The sequence below is a fragment of the Macadamia integrifolia genome, chromosome 12 (assembly GCF_013358625.1).
Source record: "Macadamia integrifolia cultivar HAES 741 chromosome 12, SCU_Mint_v3, whole genome shotgun sequence".
Classification (NCBI taxonomy): Eukaryota; Viridiplantae; Streptophyta; class Magnoliopsida; order Proteales; family Proteaceae; genus Macadamia; species Macadamia integrifolia.
Window position 1 is genome coordinate 7,788,005 of NC_056568.1, and position 13,963 is coordinate 7,801,967.

Consider the following 13,963-nt stretch of genomic DNA (forward strand, 5'->3'; position numbering starts at 1 on the left):
GTTTATGTAGGCCATCATCGTCTTCAATTTATCTATGGTTCAGATAAGTTTTTCTCTTTATCTATATTTTGGATTATTTTCAACAATTATTTCATGTGGTTGCATGTATATGTGATTTTTGGTAGTCCACAAATTTCTTCATCCACAAGGTTAAGAAAAATTAGAGAGTGCACCGGCAAGGAGATGGTTTTCCGATCTCCAAGTAGAAAAGAAATTATCCTCCAAATGTATTATAAAAATGTAAAAAATAAAAATAAAATTAGGGAGATAGTTTTTTTAGCAAGAGGCATAGAGAGCATAATGATAAGGAGTGAGAAAATGATTTAATACATAAGGATAGATAGGTCATTTCATGTAGAGAGAGAGAGAGAGAGAGAGAGAGAGAGAGAGAGAGAGAGAGACTTTTTCCCAAAAGTTAAATAGAAATCTCTGCCTAAACTTATGAGGACTACGAAAAACATACACAATAACTGTCACCATTTAGAATTTTTTTCTTCTGGATCAAAATTATTCTCTAATAGTCACAATAAGAAGATTTGATATATACAAGAAAAGTGGTAGTTAAAAAGGACGAAAACTCATAGCAAACTCTATCAAATGGTTTTATTTTCCAATTCTATTTTGATAGTTCAACTTATATACAAGATTACAGCTACGAAACTCAATAGAACCTTGCTCAACGATAAAAATACAATCTTATCCCAACTAAATGGGGTCGGCTAAAACTCAATGCAGCCTTGTTGAAACTACATAATTGCATTATATCTAGGACTAATATCTTGACAATGCCTTATAGTAAGTTCTATCTTGACCATCCAACTTATAGACAAGAATACAACTACAAAACTCTGTGCAGCCTTGCTGAAACTATATAATTGCATTCTACCTAGGACTAGTATCCTCTGACAAGTCGCAACTCCTCATGACCCTTCCTCATTAAATAGACATACAAAATAAAAGAGAGCAACTTATAAACTGTTCATTGATTTTTTTTCTTATGTATTTTTAGGCTTGTGATGTTGTCTATGGTGTTTATGTTTATTGTTGTCATTTGCAGTTTGTCCATGGTTCAGATAAGCTTTCTCCCCATATTTATGTTTGGATTATTTCCAGCAAACATTTTCTAGCAAGCTTAAGAAGACATGATTATAATTTAGGTGAGTACATTATTATCTACAAAACTTTAAAATTAAAGGACAATTTGAACCTTTATAGGTTAACAAGTAATCTAAAGCTGTATTTGGTATATATTCTCAAAATATATTTTAGGTATAGAATGCATTTTGAAACCCAATTTTTCTCTATTTTTTCGCTTGAGAATGTGTTCTAGACTAAGAATCTATTCTAATACTACATGCAAAACACAACCTAAATGTTATTTTGGAAAGAAGCCATTTTTGTCCCCTGGTTTGTATTCAAAGTGAGATGTTCCTTTCATATGGAGACATTTATATATATATATATATATATATATATATGATCTTTGGTAGTCCACAAATTTCTTCAACCATATTGTTAAGAAAAAATATTTTAAAAAATAATCACTTGATAATTTTTTTTTTTTTAGAGAAGAATATGTAAAATAAAAAACAACCACAACTAGAAAAGAAATGGACAAGAAAAAATATCCTCCATATGTATGTTAATAAGTAAATAAAAACTATTCATTGGTACATTCCCCTATGCTGCTTGTGTGGAGAAAAATTAAATAGAAATTTCTTCCTAAAATCATGTGGAGAAAGAAAAACATGCACAATAGCCGCCATTGTTTACAAATTTATTTATTTTTAGATAGTCAAAATTATTCTCTAATCACAATCACAAGATTTGATATATAAGAGGAAAGTGGTAGTTAAAGGAAAAAGCCTTATAGCAAGCTCTATCAATTGGTTTTGTTTTCTATCTCCTGATCTTGACAATTCAACTTATAAACAAGATTATAACTACAAAACTCAATGCAACTACGTAATTACATTTTATCTAGGACTAATATTTTCCACTAAATCACAACTCCTCAAGACCCTTTCTCACTGAATCGACATACAAAATAAAAGGAGAGCAACTATGAGTAATTTTTAAGGTGAAAATGCCAAAGAAGTCTTTGGAACAAAATAGCTTGAAGTGATTTTTCCGCTTAGAAAACTGATTTAAAATAAAATTTAGCCACAATATTGATATTTTAGTCTAAACATGAACCACAAGTACTCAAACGGCTATAACTTTATAGTTTCGTGTGTTTCTTTCTGTCACCACAGTGATGAAGTGGTAAACCGCAAAGTTGTAAACTTCTTTTGATTGTCCTTAATTTATTCTTAAATATTATTTAAGGTAGATTAAAAAGGGTTTTCAAAATAATTTCAAAGTGACTGTCATTATGTCATCATAAAAATTTTTTATTGTCTTGAACAATTTTTCAAGTATATATATGAAATGACAAAATATATTTTTAGTTTAAAAAATTTCTTATATTAAAGGGAAAAAAAATTTATTATAACTTATTTTTCACCAACCATTTTTACAAGAAGATTCTTTCTATTATTTAAGACCTTGGTTGTAATATGTCACTTCATTCATTCAAAAGGAAACAAAACGAAGGAAACGAAAATTATATCTGATCTCCTATTTGGTATAAGATTTTCTTTTGAAAGGTCAAATTTGATAATCTAAGTGGCTTTTAATCACTTTGTCATAAAAATTACTATGGGCTTCCTGGTTTTGAAAAATTTTCCACAAAAGTTACTTCAAATTTATGGAATACCCAAAGGCTGCCCCTTTTTTTGGGTTTGCATTGTTTATCTTAAATTCAATAAAGGAAATATCAAACTTACCCCTAGTCTAGTTGATAATAAGTAAACAATAAAACAACTCATTCATGATGGATTCACATGCTGGGGTCCCAATTTATAAAGGACCATTTATATAAATATCGATTTTTTTTTCTTATATATATATATATATATTTAATGAAGATAATTTTTATCATTTTACATAAACTTATATTAAATATTTCATCAAGTAATTTTTAATTTCTTGAAAATCCTTTTTTAGCTTTGTCTTAAATACTGCATTAAGCAGGTTACAATTTCTTAATTCCCTATTTTAATGACAACAAGTTGTTCTTATTATATTTAATATAAATATTTGGACTAAGTTTTTATTAAGTCATGATGAAGGGGAATCCCTTGACCATGGTTTTTGGATGGATGAAAAAGGGTCATGTAGTACGGGGTCGAGGGGGATGTTTTAGAACCGTAATTAAGATGATGCTGAATCTTACACTATAGCTGTAGGAAAACTTTATCCTAAATATTTATGATCCACCACATAAATATTTATGGAGCACTATTCATTAAACATATATACTCACTTATATAAGGCCAAGGATTCAGTGTTCACAATTAATGAACCCTAACATGACATTCATTTTAGAATCAGGTAGTAAGGTATGTTTCATTTTCACAAATTATTATTACCAAAAAGGGTTTCTACTGCTACTTAAATTCTTATAGTTAGCTTATCCCATCCAGGTGATAGGGTTATGTAATATCTTGTTAGTAAAAACCAAGTTTTTATAATAAACCACTTGATACAAACAAAGGAATAATTCCATTATCATTTCGAAAACAACACTATTATTCCCCTAGTAACAATATAAGAATATAGATTGTTGGTACCAATAGCCATTAAACTTCTCTCTCTCTCTCTCATACCCACATTTAGCAGTATTTTATACACCGACAGCTCCAAGCCAAGATAAACATGGATACGAATAAAACTCAAGAAATATTTAAGACCAAACAATTAGTTAGAAATAATAAAAAAAAAAAAAAAAAAATCCAAACTACAATCTTATTTTAAATAGTGAATCACACTAGACAAAGCCAATTTTGCTTTTGTACACAAGACAATTATTATTTTTTAATTAATTAATTAATTTGTTTTTTTGAATTTGGAATGATAAGTTAGAGAGAGAGAGAGAGAGAGAGAGAGAGAGGTTTAGAGTCACATGATGTGATAAAGCAAAAACAAAGCACAATAATGGACCCATGGAATAGTAGAGGGACTCGAGAAGTGTAGACACAAGGCGATAGGGACAGGGCCACTTGTGTTGTGGGGCTGGAGCTGGACTTATAGTCCACACATAGTACTTCAAAGCAATCTCAATGTCAATCTCAATCTCCTTCTCCTCCTTCAGTCCTCCACATTCTTCAATTCCTCCCATTTCTAAAAAGGAGAATCAAAAGCAACCCATGTGGTCACTCACACACAAACACACTCACACACCAAGACGCTTCCAAAAGGGGGAATTGTTTCCCCATGGGCAAACGTGCAACCTCAGTATTTAATTCAAACATAAAGATGGAATCCCTAAATCACATCCCTTCATTAATAAAAGGCAACACCATTAATTTCATATTAAATACTTGAGCCTCCAATAATTAAGAGAAAGACCTCAGATTGAGTTAGAAAGCCAATGTATGTGATCCTCTAATTTTTCTTTTCCCATTTTTTATAGAGAACAAAAGCATTAAAGATTGAGTTTTCCTTCACTTATGGTGAAAAAGGAATTCTTTCAATGTGGGGTAGTGCTGGATTTGCCAAAAAGAGGGTCGTTTCGACCTTGTCAGTGGGGGTGAGAGTGTCCATTCATATGGTCACTTCTCCTACAGACTTCCTTTTTTAAGGGTGAAGGAAAATTTCCACTTAAAAACTTTTAATTTCCTTGAATGGGGGAATCATCGTGGGCGGTCAAGGCCGCTCGAGGGGGATTTTGTGTTCTGATTTCCCACTCCTTGGGCTCTATCAGGTTTTGAGACAGCTACTCTAACTCTAGAACTCTAGTTACACCCTTGGCTTCCAATAAATATCCAACTCAACATTACTTCTTCAGATTCAACCGAAAATGGCGGATTGGGAATTGCATATAGTGATGATCGAGACGAGACTAAGGTCTACTCCATTACCTTTGGGATGGTGGGAAGTAAATTTGATTGGATGGAGGCTTTTCCACTCCCTTTAGCTAAGAGGTTGGGTTGATGTCTCTTGATTTCCCCGATACCGAATCCATTCTTAAAGGTGTGAGTGCTCCCTAGTTATTGGTTAGGCGGTCAAGGCCGCTCGAAGGGGATTTTTCAGACCCTTGATTGCATGATAAATCTCACCATGTGGTCAAGGGAGATTTTGTCCAAATTTTTTAGTAATCTCTTCTAATGAAAAACACCTTTAAAATCTTTCCTAACCTCCTCTCCAATCACTAGAGAGAGAGAGAGAGAGAGAGCCTTTGCATCCTCACTTGCCCTCCTGTTCACTATGTTTCTTCTATTGGACCCTCTAATCATTGGTTAGGAGCCGAAATCTACCTTACTATGATGTTTAAAACTATTGACCAAACTCAACTAATCTTTATACTTTGCATTAGGTTAATTGACACCAAAGTTCTAGTCAAACCACATCAATCCACTCTTGCCCGTCTTTTGATTGAGATTGCAATGGCCATTTAATTTAATCTTAGGTATCCCACAATGAAGCCAAGCTTAATTTATTCGTGAGAGACACCACTAGCTAATAAAGGTAGTGTCCTCGGGTAAAGATATGTTAACAGATGTTGTTGAAAGGGAAAAATTGGGACCATGCTCAACTTTGATTGATCTTCGTGGGTGATTGGTAGATGTAAGAACGATAAGTTATGATGATTGAAGCTTTTTAGTGAAATGCATATATCAGTCTTCAAGTGGAAGATTGTTCTTAGTGAAGCTTGATCTCAATTTAATCCGATTTTTTTTTTCCAGAGTTGTTTACCCTAGGGATTCTTTTGAGGAATTATGGTTGCCCTGTATTGCAATGCAACTTAACGCTATATCTTGGGAGTATTCTCATAAGGAGATATTGTGTGTGAGTGTTTGTAATTTCTTCATCAATATAATGAAAGTTCAGATTTATTGCTCGACCTTTTTTTTTTTTTTTTTTTCAAAAGTTCTTTAAATCTGGGGTAAAAAAGGGTTTTCAAACTAACATGAAAATGATTTATCAAATTGCATGTTTCACTAAAAAAGAAAAAAAAAAGAAAAGAAGTAAGGTTACAAATTATTTGACATGTTAAAGGATGTCAATAAGAAAATTGAGGAGTTCAACATTGGATTCTAAGGATTTGTCAGGTTTAATCCGTAAAGCCACTATTGGGATCTATTTAGCTGAATCAACCAAATTTTACTTCAATTCATGCATATAATTATTTAGTTTATATTATTCAAAGATTAATATTTTCTTCATTGAAAGTAGCATGCTTAAGCACATGTTTTAATTAGAAAATTCTGATGTTATTTGCAACTTTTGCATGTGCACTTGAAAAGTATTGTAAACTTATGTGATTTAGAAACATACATATAATATTTGGATTAGTATATATGGATTAAAGAATACAACATGAGTATCATCCATTTTTATATTTATAAATGTTATTATATTTATAAGTACTTTAATATAATACACTTGTACATATTTAAGTTTATCTTAATTTTGGTCCACAAATTTTATTCAATAAATGTTAGACACATGAAACATACCATAACCTTATTTTCTTAAGATTGACAACTTTTTGTATAAAATATGGTTGAGAGAGAGAAAGAAAGAGACCGAAAATATTTAACCATAGATTTATTAAATCTGTTCAAAACTTACATATTCATCTGCTTACTCATTTATTTATTCAAAGGTTCATGGATTAGGAAACAGTCAAAAAGGTACATAGCCTACTGGAGGGACCTATAAATTTTGCAAACCACTTCACCTAATTGAGTTGGCTAGCTCTGAAATATTAGAAATCTTCATTTGAGATCAACCAAATCCCCCTTTTATGAGAGAAAGAGAGTAAAAAAACCACCTGGCCGGCAACCCAATTGGAATCCAGGACATAAATCAGCTTTGTGGGGGCATTAAACATCCAATCAATGGACTTTGTTAGAACCCTAGATTTATTGATATGCAAATCAATTAGGTGGACAATGATTTTTCCACCCATTTCATCACATAATCCAGATTAAAGGGCTGAATTAAGCGACCTACAAAGGCCACAATAATCCACAATCCATAATAACGTGGAAAAAGAGAATACCTTTTTGGAGAATTAGGGCATTCAACCCATTGAGAGTGGATCAGGTCTTTGTAAGAGAATCATTCTCATACAGGACTGATCCATGCAGATGGAATTCATCTAAAGAAAAATCTTGTGATGAAAACAATCTGTGTGGATCAGATTCTACGAGAATAGTTCTCATATGATAACCTGATCCACGTAAAGCAAAAAGGGTCTCAAATTTTGACACTACCGATTCCAACCTAATCTACTACTCACTCATGAGTCATGACTCATGACTCAACTAACCAATGATCCACCTATCCGGGTTGGCCAGGAACGCAACCTTTCGACTGGTCCCTTTGCTGTGATACTGTGATACTACTTGGATGGACGGATGGCGAAGCGTGGCAGTCAGGTCAGGTGGGTCCCAACAACACTCGTTTCAGCAGACAACATCACGGACTGAACGTAACACAGACGACCCCACTGGGGAACGTGACCAAACCCGTGTCCTCCTCGTCTTCTTCTTCGTCTTGTTCCCCTCCTCTCTCTCTCTCTCTCTGCATGTAGAAATAGGGTTTCTTATAATAGAGAAAAATATTACGCAATAATGGTGTAATCATGTATGCCTTATGAAGGGCTGTAAAGGTAAGAGCCTTTTTGAAGGTAAGAGCCTTTTTGAAGGTTTTCCTTGAGATCGTACTTTAGATATACACCTTTTCCTTCTTTAACCCTTTTCACGATTATTAAAATATTCCCCTCTCTCTATGTATTGAATCCAATCCATTGATCTTCCGCCCACCAGGATAAGAAGAAGCAGTTTGGCCTCATAAGTCGTAACCCTAAAAAGGTCACACCAACACAAAATTACAATTTACAAGTGTGCGTGTGTATGAGAGAGAGAGAGAGAGAGAGAGAGAGAGAGAGAGAGGGGCGGTGGTCCAGTTAAGTCTAAGGCTGACCGACTTTGTTGAGAAGGCTTGGAGGATAAGGAAGGAGAGAGGGAAGGGTATGGGTATGTATGTGTGTGAGGGAGAGAGAGAGAGAGAGAGAGAGAGAGATAAATAGGGATGAAATATTCTCTTTAGCTTTCATGGGTTTTTGGTTTTTTCTTGCATTCAAACAAGGTTAAGGAGCATCTTCTGTAAGAACTAAGAAGAGAGAGTGTCTGATACTGTTGAGTGCCTTTGCTGGAGTATTGGGTTTACTTTGTTGGATTAGAGTGAGTTTGGGTTCTGAGTTGTTTTTGTTTTTTTGGTAGAATTTGAGAAATCAGGACTTGAATATACTCATGGTTTAGCATTTTCTGTGTGTTTTTGTGTTCTTCTTCGTCTCCTTCGAGTGCAACTAAAGACACATCAGTTAGTTTTTAGTTTAGTTTAGTTGTCGGATTTCTCATAATCAGATGCAGATGATGTCTGGAGATGGACTTTCAATTCCCACTTCTATCAGAGGTTTTGCTCATCAAGAAACCAATATTAATCCAAACCCTAATCTTCTCCCTAATCCCACTCCAGTACTGAAGAAGAAGAGGAATCTCCCAGGAACACCAGGTGAGCCTTTTTAACCTTTTCTCCTTTTCTTTTAGTTTGCAGCTTTCTACTGATAAGTCTTTTTGATCTTTTGATATGTCAATACCAGATCCAGATGCCGAGGTGATAGCTTTATCTCCTAAGACTCTCATGGCCACAAACCGATTTGTATGTGAAATCTGCAACAAAGGATTCCAAAGGGACCAGAACTTACAGCTTCACCGACGAGGTCATAATCTGCCATGGAAGCTCAGGCAAAGGACAAGTAAGGAGGTGAGGAAGAGGGTATATATATGCCCTGAGAAGAGCTGTGTCCACCATGATCCATCTAGGGCACTTGGAGATCTCACTGGGATCAAGAAGCATTTCAGCAGAAAACATGGTGAGAAGAAATGGAAGTGTGAGAAATGTTCTAAGAAATACGCCGTCCAATCCGACTGGAAAGCTCACACTAAGACTTGTGGAACTCGAGAGTATAAATGCGACTGCGGAACACTCTTCTCTAGGTACTCGCCCTCTCTTCTTCTTCTTTCCACTTGTCGGCGACTCGGATAGAACTCATCCTTAAAAGCTAATACGATAGTGTAGAAGAATTAGAAATAAATACTGACGTAGTTAAATATACTCCAGAAATCATTACTTGAAGCTTGGCTTTCATGATCATGGGTTATGGAATTTGAGTTCCAATTTAATGCGACAGAATTTAATGTGTTCTATTTATTGCTATAAATTAAGGATATATTTTTTGGTTTTTTTCTTTGGATGGCTTATAGTAGTAAGAACTGTGTATGAAACAGGAAGGATAGTTTCATAACCCACAGAGCCTTCTGTGATGCTCTAGCAGAAGAGAGTGCCAGGTTCACTTCAGTTGCAGAACCACCCACCAACCTAAACTTCAGGCCTGATTCCATTAGTGACACTACACAAAGCCTGAATCTACCCCATGGGTTCGGCAACAGAGGAGGAGAAGGAGATGGCACAGGAATCCCTCAATTGAACCAAGCTTTATTCAACAATAATGGTCAACAGAAGCCCAGGTTGTCACTTTGGCAGAATCATCATCATCAGGCTAGTCCTCATCATATGAACATGAACCCTAGCTTGCCTGAATTAGTGCAAATGGCATCGGCTAACCTCTTCAGCCCATCATCTTCCATGGTGGATTACAGTGGATGCATGCAGCCTCAGCCTCAGCTACAGTGGCTTGGGGGGTCTTCTACAGGTGCAGCCGGTCTCTCTTTATCCACATCTCCAATGGGATTAAAGGAAGAAGGCCAAGGAGTTCACAACAACAACAACAACAACACCAACCAGAAAGGACCTTTAGTTGAAAGCTTAGCTTCATTGTATTCATCTACCACTTCTACCAGTCAAGTCAGTTCAGCTCCAATGTCAGCCACCGCCCTTTTACAGAAAGCAGCCCAAATGGGTTCCACAAGAAGCAACAACCCCAATAGTAATGGCGACGGCAGTAACCCTAACCCTTCTTTCCTTTGTGGGTTCGGAGTGCTTAACTCTTCTTCCACAGCTCGTGGAAATGATAATAATCATATGAGTAATCTGATGCATTCTCATTCGATATCAAACACGGCCGCCGCCGGTCATGGTGGCGGAGTGGGCGGAGTGATGGGTAATCAAATGGATCATTTGATGATGGCACAACAAGGTCAATCAGTAGCCTTGAAGCTCCATGGGGTTGGAGGTGGAAACACAAACCAAGTGGAGCACAGTCTGACTAGAGATTTCCTCGGAGTAGGAGGAGATGTTGGAAGACCATTTCTACAACAGGAATTGGTGAGGTTTGCTTCATCCATGGGGGATATTAGCCACCATTACAACAATGGCAATCACTGATTACTGAAACCCATGTTCATCATATCAATAGTGTGTAGCTCACATCTGTCGATGAAGGAGGGGAGCAGCCAAGGATTGGACTCAGCGAGGGCTCTGTCACTGAAAAGGGAATAACAAAATGGGGAAGAGAGGGAAGAACAGTTGCCACTTAACAGAGAGAAAGAGCGACAGGAGAGAGGAGAGAGGAGAGAGGAGAGAGAAGAGACAGAAACAGAAGACAGTGCATGTGATGATGTGTGAGAAGCAATCAGAAAAAGGAAGAGAGAGAGAGAGAGAGAGAGAGAGAGAGAGAGAGAGAGAGAGAGAGAGAGATGTGCATGTTAACTGTTATTTTCTCGCATTCCAATCATTTTTACCTTGAAACTGAAACAGCGTAGAAAATCAGAAAAGAAATTTGTTGACTATCGGTCAAAGTTAGCCGGCGATAACGTCAACGTAGTTGTAGTTGTAGTTGTAGTTGTAGTTGTAGTTTGGAAGGCATTAGGGGTTTCTTCCGAGCTCTTCTCTCCCTAACAATAAAATATTTCTCACTTTCTCCTTTTGATTTATTTTCCAACTGTTTTCAGCTAACCCTTTGGTGTATTTGAAACCTCCATTGCATATGTCCATGCCATCTCAAGAGTTTGGATTAGGTTTCGCTATAAGATTGGCTCTTGTATGAGGACCTGATCTAGAGTCTCACCTTAAATTGTTTATTCTTTATTTTATCTTTTCTAGTTTTACTTATCATTCATCTCAACGTCTTTATTTCAGCTACACTAAGTGTCCATTTCATTTTATTTTCAGAAGGTGTTTTTCTGTTTTCTGTGTTCAGAAACAGAAAAACACCCAAAAAACTATTTGATTTTTTTGTTTCGTTTCACTTATTTTTGGGAACAGAAGTAGAAATTTATGCCTATTTCTATGTCTAGGAACAGGAATGGAGAAACAAGTCAGACTTATTTTTCAGTTTCTAAAAAGTGGGAGGGACATAAAAAACCCGATACTTCACCCGATCTATGCCAACCCCAACTCGTTGTTGAAACTTCTTGCTAGCCAGATGCAGCGATTTCAACCTAGTTGTGTGAAGCTCATAGTTTTAGATTGCTTTCATCCTTCTAAAGCTCTTCTCCATGAAGTATACCTGCAACTTCAACGTCATGCATTCACTCATGAGTTGCATACCTACAACGTCATGCCTTCACTCATGTCTTGAACTCTACAACACTATTGAAAACGTTTTAAGAAACAGAAAAATCAAACACCTTTTTGCAATTCCAAATATTGTTTCTTAGCACAAAAATGAAAAAAATGATTTCTGCTGTTTCTAGACACAGAAACAACAGAAACAAAATCAAACGAGCCCTAAAGTTTGTTTATATGTTGTTTCTTCATCAATAATAATTAGTTTCATTATTAATTATTGGTTGTATTATTGTCTAACAAAATTTTTCTTTATTTAAAAAATAATAATGATCAGACAACACTCTAGATGCATCTCTTTACTTTATATATTTCCCATATTTTAATTCTTTGTGCAACATCATCATTTATTTCTCCTTTATTTATTATCGACCTTAAATACCTACAATTTTCACATTAGGGTATCTACCTATCATCAATTTCAGCCAATTCACTTACAATTTTACTGTTACCAAGCAATATTCCTTGTATTCCATTGTTGATCTCTATAACTCCAACTTTACATTTATCCTCCTTTTTGTTTCATCTACCAAAACAATATGATCAACAAAAAGCATGCATCAAGGGCTCGATTTTGAATCCTCTAATTAGCTCGTCTAGGATTGATGCACACAAATACAAACTTTTACTAATTGTAATCACTACACTATTATAGTGATCCTTGATGTAATCTAATTATAATTGACAATTCACTTAATTGCCCCAACAATTCTTACAATTTTACACCATTGTACATATCTATAACTATGTTAGCATATAGTTAATGATGATATGTATAACAGTGTAATGATTACTATAATAACTATGGGGAGAGGAGCAAGGTAGAAAAATCCATATTATAATTGAATTATATAAGGATCAAAGCCTGTATTTATTTGCAATATTAATAAACACATAAGAATGTTTGAGTCCATGAATGCAAATACTATAAACCTGGTTGAGAAGTGTCTCTGTCCTTTTCACTTCTTATTACTCTTTTTGTTTCACTTTTTCTAACATTTCTAACTTGAGGGGGCCTAGGTCCTCTTTCAGGTCTTTAGTGGGGGATGGGAGGGGTATATAGTCTCGTTTTCCATCTCATAGATTGGCTATAGAAGCAATATCCTTTGTTAGGTGCATCAGCCACTTCGGCTCAGTCCTGTCTCATGCAAGACCTCTCAAAAAGGTGCAGGTACACAGAACGAACATCAAAATGGACGGCTAAGGGCATTGGATCCCTTCGGACCTGGAGAACATGTGATGCTGGGTCAGGGTTTGGTGAACCAACTGGTCACTCCTCTAGTTAAAGTATTGTGTCCCTTTTTTGTTGCCTAGGTTACACCTTCGGAATACCCCACAAGGGAATTAGCATTTGAAGTGATCTCAAAAGAACAAAAGTTAAAGAGGACTATATCTTAATGTGGAATTAGCATTTGAAGTGTAGCCATTGTTGAATATAGCCATCAAGAGTATGATATATAGTACATATTACAATAGTAAAAAAGTTTGGTGGTAAACCAAAAAGTGACTTGGGAAGAGACACTGAGAAGATATAAATGATTTAGGCTTCACAAATAACCTAATCTTAAATATATAGTTGACCCTATTTAGTTAAGATAATATCCTGTAAGATATGCAAATATTTGCGCAAGTAGTTGGTGCTTCGAATAGGAAAAACTAAAATCTAGAATCTTGGATCAAGTTGCTCTTCGCCCATGGTAAAAATAGAATCTCTTCACCCACTGCTGTTTTTACAATTGGATGCGGCTCTAAGGGCAGTTTTGGTCTTCAAACAATAGAGGAGGGGGAGAATTAAGATCCTTGGTTCTTCTCAATAGGGAAAAAAAACAAAGTTTTCTCCTGAAACCATTTATCCTCTCGTAGGTATTTCAAACTATGTTATATCAAGATGGGGGAAAAGATCGCTCCTTGGTCAAGCGGCCTTTGCGCCAGACACATACGGCGGCAATATGACATCCGCATCCCTGTGAAATCCAAAAAACTCACTCTGTTAATGTCCATTTGTGTCCCCTTATTGGCCCTTGTGTGATTAAAGAGTGTTCATTTTATCAACATCTAGCAAATAGTGCAAGGATCATAATAGAAAAATTCCTTAAGCACAAATTAACGAGAGAGAGAGAGAGAGAGAGAGAGAGAGAGAGAGAGAGAGAGAGAGAGAGAGAGAGAGAGAGAGAGAGAGAGAGAGATTTCTTCCTCGATCGATGGAGATCAACTTCATTTTTGATCTAGATTAATTAACCAACTTTTTAGCAAATGATATTGTATATATATGTGAGAAGGGAGATATATTAGATTGGTAATGAGCATGTAAGGCAGCTTC

At 35.6% G+C, this 13,963-nt stretch overlaps 1 protein-coding gene across 1 annotated transcript; it reads left to right on the forward strand.

Moving 5' to 3' along the window:
* The first annotated feature begins 8,091 nt into the window (after nucleotides 1-8,091).
* On the forward strand, nucleotides 8,092-11,009 carry LOC122094714 (zinc finger protein JACKDAW-like). The gene is made up of 3 exons (XM_042665318.1): nucleotides 8,092-8,628; nucleotides 8,717-9,113; nucleotides 9,405-11,009. The coding sequence occupies exons 1-3, from the start codon at nucleotides 8,481-8,483 to the stop codon at nucleotides 10,459-10,461; spliced, it is 1,602 nt and encodes a 533-aa protein (XP_042521252.1). The 5' UTR covers nucleotides 8,092-8,480; the 3' UTR covers nucleotides 10,462-11,009.
* Nucleotides 11,010-13,963: the final 2,954 nt, after the last annotated feature.

Excerpts from the sequence above, each read along its gene's own strand:
- LOC122094714 (XM_042665318.1), top strand. The coding sequence starts at position 8,481 with ATGCAGATGATGTCTGGAGATGGACTTTCAATTCCCACTTCTATCAGA. Across the intron at positions 8,629-8,716 it reads GAATCTCCCAGGAACACCAG|ATCCAGATGCCGAGGTGATA; the intron begins GTGAGCCTTTTT and ends TGTCAATACCAG. Across the intron at positions 9,114-9,404 it reads TGCGGAACACTCTTCTCTAG|GAAGGATAGTTTCATAACCC; the intron begins GTACTCGCCCTC and ends TGTATGAAACAG.